Source organism: Gossypium hirsutum, chromosome D07, assembly GCF_007990345.1.
Source record: "Gossypium hirsutum isolate 1008001.06 chromosome D07, Gossypium_hirsutum_v2.1, whole genome shotgun sequence".
NCBI classification, from domain to species: Eukaryota; Viridiplantae; Streptophyta; class Magnoliopsida; order Malvales; family Malvaceae; genus Gossypium; species Gossypium hirsutum.
This window is the reverse complement of record NC_053443.1, coordinates 6,155,175-6,162,400: the sequence shown is the minus strand read 5'-3', so window position 1 is coordinate 6,162,400 and position 7,226 is coordinate 6,155,175. Positions and strand designations below refer to the sequence as shown.

The 7,226-nt window shown below is 31.2% G+C and overlaps 1 protein-coding gene across 1 annotated transcript; it reads right to left on the bottom strand.

Moving 5' to 3' along the window:
• LOC121219307 (squamosa promoter-binding-like protein 13A) lies at positions 1 to 2,277 on the bottom strand. The gene is made up of 3 exons (XM_041097229.1): positions 1,792 to 2,277; positions 754 to 896; positions 1 to 670 (listed from the first exon to the last, which is right to left on the bottom strand). Exons 1-3 carry the CDS (start codon positions 2,235 to 2,237, stop codon positions 201 to 203), a joined length of 1,059 nt encoding a protein of 352 aa, XP_040953163.1. The 5' UTR covers positions 2,238 to 2,277; the 3' UTR covers positions 1 to 200.
• Positions 2,278 to 7,226: the final 4,949 nt, after the last annotated feature.

Sequence of the window (7,226 nt, the reverse complement as noted above, 5' to 3'; positions counted from 1 at the left end):
TTGACAAAGAAATGTAAATATTGAGGGCTAAAAAATTATTTTACATTTGACATTGTTAACTTTAAAAGCAAAATTAAACGAAGGGGTGAATATTTTTAAATTAAAAAAATATAGAGACTCAATGTTTCAAAACTAAAATAAATAACATATTTAAACTTTTATTTAAAAAAATAACAAAATAAAAGAAAGTTAAATTCGATTCAATATTTCCTATGAAAGGGAAGAGTGTGAGGGTCTTGGGTTTTAGAGCATTCACCACAATCCATGTGAACCATTTCTGGACAATGGACCCTATCATCCCTGTCATTGGCAACAGCAAGTGATCCCATCGGTTCGACAACGGGATTCGCGACGCTCAGTCTCGAGGGATGCACCAAGGCGAACGAGTGAGACTGTACGAGGTTACTCGAACCGATCCCAGACGAAGGTTGTGTCCGCACAGATGACAGAAGAGAGAGAGCATAATCTGCATCTCGAAACCAAGATACTAACCTATCACACGACACATTGTGACTGCTGCTGCCCCCATTTCCTTCCGGTGCGGTCCTGAACGACTGACAGGTGGGTGGGGTTCGATTCTGAAGAGTGTCTTTCTTGACTATGGGTTCCTGCGTGTTAACTCCAGGCCAAGTAGGTATATTCAAACTAGCGAAAGGAAACGACTCAGTACCTGCAAACGGTGCAGACATATCCGTATTCAACACTTGCATTCAAGTTACATGTATGAAAATGAAGATGATAGCGAAAACAGACCTTGGTAATCAGAGAAGTAGGTTCCAGGACGCATGAGAGAGAGGGGATACATCGACTGAGGCTTCCTTCGCCTGCGGTTGTGTCCCTCGAGACGTTTTCTGCAACTTCTTTTTCTTTCATCAAACTCCTCCAGTGAGTGAAACCTGCAAAACAAATGAACACTACAATTTACATAGCCTGATGTTTTTTTTCTTTCTAATCATTACAATATCGGACGAGGAAATGACAGTTTAAAACCCGTATCAATATCAGATGAGGAACGTAAAAATTATTAAAAATGATTTGTTTTTAATATTCTATTATATAATTTATTTACATAAAAAATTGAATATATAATAATACAGAATAATGCTAATTTTTTATGTTTAAAATTTTAATAAAATAAAACAAATAAAATTATTAAATATTATATTAAAATTTCTATAAATCAAATTTTAAAACTTTTAAAAAATATGGTTGGATCAAGCTTCGAATTAATGAATTTAGACAAAATTTAATGTTTATATTTTAAGTTGAGCCGATATTAGATAAACAGATATTGTATAAGTACAATATTATGAGACTCATAATGATATAAGAAAGAATGTATCAAGTTTAAATTAATCATTTATAAATATTATCTGTTTGAATGAATTTTGAGACCCATCGAATCTAATCCTAAATAATGATCTGATCCCAACCTAACTCGATATATAGATTATAAGAAAATTGAGAAAAATAAATAAAACCTAACCAGCAAAGCAAAAGAAACAACAGAAGAAGGAAATACTTAACTGAGAGAAATCATTAGAAATATTCTTTTTAAAATTTTAGTTAATCCCCTCAAAAGTTTAGAATTTATCATTAAAATTTTAATTAATTCCTTTTGAAATTGTTCTCAATTCTCATAAAATCTTTAAATTTTTTTGAAAGTTTTAACTAAATCTATCAAAAATTGTAAATATTCTCATTAAATCTTCCAAATTTTTAATTTTTTTTAAAAAAAATTTAGTTAACCCCTCCCCAAATCTTAACACCAAGATCCACCGTTGATCATACCTACTGCATTGTTGACAAAATCGTTTCTTTTTGCCATTAATGAAAACTTGAGCAGCCTTGGAATGGAGTTGACACACTTTATTGCGCCTATGATAGTCCTTGCATTTACTAAGCTCTGAATTGCACCCATCAACAAGACACCGAACTTGTTGACGGCTTCCATTGTTGTTGCTTGCTCCAGCTCTCTTTGAAGATGACGAAGAAGAAGACGCCATTGGCAATGGTGGTTTCTTCCATTTATTCAATGGACTAAGCTTCAAATCAACTGAGAAATCCCCATTTGATGATCCATTGATTGTATCAAAGCTTGGTTCTTCAACAATTTTAGGTAAATTCCAAGTTGTAGCACCTCTCAAGTTCCAATCCATACAGCTGTTTGAGTTACTCAAGTTCCAATCTAATTGTTTATCTCTTTGGAAAGTATTCAAGGCGAAAGGGTTATTCATTGCTTCTGGCGATGAATACCTGATTTAAAAAAAAAAAACTTTTTTTTGGGTTAAAAATGTTAGCAAGTGTTATTCCAAGAAGATAGGAAAACAAGGAAAAAAAGAAGTTCATAAATGGTAAAACAAATAATGAGTTAAAAAAAAAATTTGGAAGAGAGTGTTGCTTACATACAAGCCAAGGAGAGATTTTTTTCCAAGACATTTGTTCATTGATAAGGACTCTATTAAAGGCTAAGAAACTAATGTGTAAACCTTCAATTATTAATAAATTATATTTTTAGCCACTCAACTATAAAAAGTTACAAAATGATCATTTAACTATTTAAAATTTTCTTTTTGATAACTAACAGTGAAGTTACTAACAAAAATATAACTTGACAACTTTTAAAATTGGCATAATAACAACTTTAACCCTCAACATTTATACATTCTGTCAATTTAGTCTTGATTTCAAAAAATTAACCCTTAACATTTGCACATCATGTAATTTAGTCTTCTTCTTCTTCTTCTTCTTCTTCTTCTTCTTTTTCTTTTTTTATAGTTTTACTTTTATTTGTGACATTGAGGGTTAATTTTAAAAGAGTGAGAAAAGCTGAAAATTAATTATTATCTTGGATTTTCGAGTGTTTCCATCGTTTGGTATATTTACGACCAAATTAGTTGATAAATTTATATATTAGCTTTTTAGGTGAAAGAGTCACAAAGAAAAACAAATTTTTTTAAAAAAGGGACTAAATATGCAATATGTAAAAGTTGAGGGTTAAATTTTTTAGAATCAAGACTAAATTGACACAATGTATAAATGTTGAAGGTTAACGTTTCTATTATGCTAATTTAAAAAGCATCCACGTAATATTTCCATCAACCATTTAACAACTGGTGACGAAAAATGAAGAAAAAAAATCAAATAGTTGGGCAATTATTTTTTAACTTTTCATAATTAGGTGACCAAAAAAAACTTACTAATAGTTGGGTGAGTATAGTTTGCCCTAAAGTAATAGAAGATGAACAAGAGAAAACTAGTCACATGTCTATATATAATAGGTTAAATCTTGTTATTACTCCTTGTAATTTACAAAAGTTATGGATTTAGTCTCTATACTTGAGTTTATTTACTTTTTAAATTGGTCAATTTCAATCTCTGTACTTTTCGAATTTTAAAATTTTAATCATGACCCAAACATTAACAGTTAAATTAGTTTTGTTAAATTCAATTACTAGTCTTGTAGTATGTATATAGTTATATATTTGGTTTATATTGTCTAATTGAATAATTCTAAGTCCCTATACTTTTCAAAATTTGAAATTTCAATCTTGACGCAAAATGATAATCGTTAATCCATTAACTAGGTTTTTAGTGAGTAATATATGGAAATAGAAAGTTGACTTGAAATTTTAGTCTTGACACAAAATGACAATTGGTAATCTATTAACTGGATTTTTAGTAATATATAAAAATAACAAGTTGGCATAGCATTACACATATAATAATATGTTGGACGCATCAAATTTAAGAAATAGTAAAACTTAACTTAATGAATTTAACAGAAACTTGAAAAATATAAAAAAACTAAAAATGATTAAATCAAAATATAAAGATTAAATCCAGAATTTTCTTAAAGTACAAGGACTAATATTATAACTTTAACCTTGTACACTGACAAGACCCCATTAGAACCTAATAAAGTAACATGGAAAGAGCAAGAGGAAATTAGTCACATGTCTACTATCTAAAGTATGCTAAAGAATAATGAAAAAAGATATTAATTGCTTGCTGGCTGTACCTCATTTGCAGGGGACGTGACACTGTCTTGAATTTAAAGACAGAAATCCACGGTTTTTTCTTTCAATATCAGTGTTTTTATTTAAAAAAGAAGAAGCCAAATTGAAAAATTATTAAGAAAATTTTGGTCTTGAGTATATATACAAATAATCTAAATAAATTAATTATTTAAGAAAATAACTCACTTGTAAAATCATGTACGAAAATGACTTGTTTTGAACAATAAATCTTGGTGTCGTCGTTGCCTGATGCGTCGTAAACTAGTTAAAAATTTGACTAAGGTAAGTACAGCTATCAATTAATAGTATAGCTATAGTGAGTAAAGATGTTATTTTCACGAGGACTACAAGTATTAGTAATTATTATCTTTCTATTATTTAATCGATAAATTCAAGTGATTGATTAAAACTATAATTAACTAACGAACACGATAAAGAACAAACCACGAAAATGAACTATTAACAACCAGAAAGTAAAACAATAACTAGGAAAGAATTCACCTAGATTTTATCTATCACTATCCATCTAAATTACACAAATTCTTTACTGAGTAACTTGATCCGTAGAAATCCCTAAATTATATTAATATCTCTTTTGAGAGTAAGAGCAACTAACTCTAGGTTGATTAATTGAAATTTCTTTCTAATTAAAACATCTATTATTGCATTAACTCGTGCTATGAATTCCCCTATTAGATTTGACTCTAATCCGGTAGATTTATGTCTTCCTATTTTTAGGATTGCATGCATTTCCACTCAATTATGCAAGATCTACTCTTAAAAAGGGTTTATTCCTCCTCTGATTTAAGCACATCAAACATGGATCAATAATCTATAAATATTAAACTAAGAATTAAGCACACATAATCGAGAGCAATAAACCAAGTATTTATTGCGTAAAATACAAAATCAAAAGACAAAATTCCTCATAGGGTTTATCTTCCTTAGGTATTTAAAAAATTAGTTCATGCTTGAAAATAAAAACATCCAAGAGACAGTATAACCGAAAGAAATAAAGAATCTCATGATAATCTCCTAAGAAATCAACTGAGAATCTTCAATCTTTACAGAAATCTACCTCAGTTAGCTTCAATGGTATTTTTCGAGTTGTTTTCTTGACTCTTCTATAACGACTAACTCCTATCTTCTTCTTTTTGTTATATATACGTCTTAAAATAGGCCAATCATTGGCTGGTTTAAAAAAATAATTTTTTTGGGTGCCACATTTGCTATTGGCGGCAACTGAAGTGTGATTATATAAAACGTTTAAGGACCTAATGAAGTAATTACACTTTTTAGATTAGATGAAGGGGTGTCGCTGTGGCTTTTGGTGTAACACCCCAAACCCGGCCTAGACGTTATGGCCGAATCTGGCGATGTCACATGGAATGGGATTTGAAGACAAGATTGTCGAGTTAAAACCGTTACAGTTAGTTAGCTTTTATTTAATTAGAAAAAAATAAGTACTAGTTGATTTGCTTTAAAACTTGTCTCTTAGCGGAAGCTTTTGTAACCAATTAATTTAGGGAAAATCGTTTCTATTTACGAAAACCTTAGTTTTTAGAAAAATCGTGTTTTGTTGAGTTGCAGTTTTAAAAAAATCCATAAAAACATTATAAAGTCTCAAATTTAAAGCCAATCAGACCATAGTCCAAAAGTTACATCAAAAACCCCAAATAAGTAATAAATTCTAGACATTAACGGAAAACAGTTTAAAATTTACGTGTGACCACCGTCGAGTCCTCCGCTGCACTGACCCGTCAAGTCTGGGGATTACCTGTACAGATTAAACAGAAAAAGGGTGAGTTTTCGCAAACTCAGTGTGTAATCCCCACAGAAAACATGCATACATATATTCAACAACATTCAGTTATATACAGTCTGGGGCCTGTGCCCACTACAGAATCAGTTTGGGCATTAGCCCATTCAAATACAGTCACAGAAATACATTAGGGCCTTGCCCCATATTAGTTGTAGAATGCAGATACAGTAAATCAGAATTCTACCCACCAGCTTCTACACACCATCTCCGTCCTACCCTACACACCATGTGGGGATTAAATCAACCCACCCATCCCTACACACCATGTTGTACAGAAATGCGGCACATAATCAGAAGGTTGCAGCTAAGCTGCCAGATAACAGGCTTAATAGTCTTTTAGACACTTCCCCCAAATATCATCAACCCACCCCAATGCAATGCAACATACAAAATATGTCATGCCATTATGCAATTAATGGTACATACATTCAGATATCATAAGTCATGCTCAGTATAGAAATTAGACAGACAAATTACACATATAGGGATCTAAGTAAAGCTTACCGACCCTACAGTAGGTCCAAAGTCGACTTAGGCGACCCGTGCAACCTTATAGAACTTTTTAGAAAAATGCGCTCACACGCCCATGTGGCCCACTCGACCCAAATTGGCCTTGGCCTCGTGATCCATTTTTAATGTAACCCGTGCTAGTTAATTATTCATATATGTTTTTCCTATTTACTTATATGTTCCTTTAAAGTTGTCTACTTGAGTCACTGTTACTAAATTATTTATATCTTGAGTTACAGAATTCCGAATTAAGATCCTATTGATGTCTTTGAAACTAGACTAAAATATCTTTCTACAATATAATTTTTGGAATTTTTGGTTCAGCCAATAAGTACAGTAAAATCTTCAAACCTACCCCTATTTTGTTGTTTGACAGCTTCATCCCTTCTTTGCTAAAAATTAATTATCTCTTATTAAAATATTTGTATGATGTTTCTATTTGTTTCTATTGAAAATAGACTCATTAATAATTTAAACATGTAAAATTTAACCCCTAATTATTTTTCTCCAATTTTTTGATGATTTTCCAAAGTCAGAATAGGGGAACCCGAATTCATTCTGACCTTGTCTCACAAAGTTTATTATACCTCACGATTTACAATTCCATTACTTACACCATTTCTTCTATGAGAGACTAGACTCAATAAGCTTTAATTCTATATTTTTTTCATCCTTAAATTCGATTTCCACAATTTATGGTGATTTTTCAAAGTTAGCCTATTGCTGCTATCCAAATAGCAAAAAATTTCGGCTTTTTGCCGAATCCCTTTTTTTTTTGCGTTTCGGGTGCATACCTGGTTTTGTTTGATGCTGAAACAGTCCCTGATTACTCCAAAGCCTATAATCAAGATACTCAACATCAATTTAACGGATTT

Excerpts from the sequence above, each read along its gene's own strand:
- LOC121219307 (XM_041097229.1), bottom strand. The coding sequence starts at position 2,237 with ATGAATAACCCTTTCGCCTTGAATACTTTCCAAAGAGATAAACAATTA. Across the intron at positions 897-1,791 it reads TTTTGTCAACAATGCAGTAG|GTTTCACTCACTGGAGGAGT; the intron begins GTATGATCAACG and ends TTTGTTTTGCAG. Across the intron at positions 671-753 it reads CTACTTCTCTGATTACCAAG|GTACTGAGTCGTTTCCTTTC; the intron begins GTCTGTTTTCGC and ends CACCGTTTGCAG.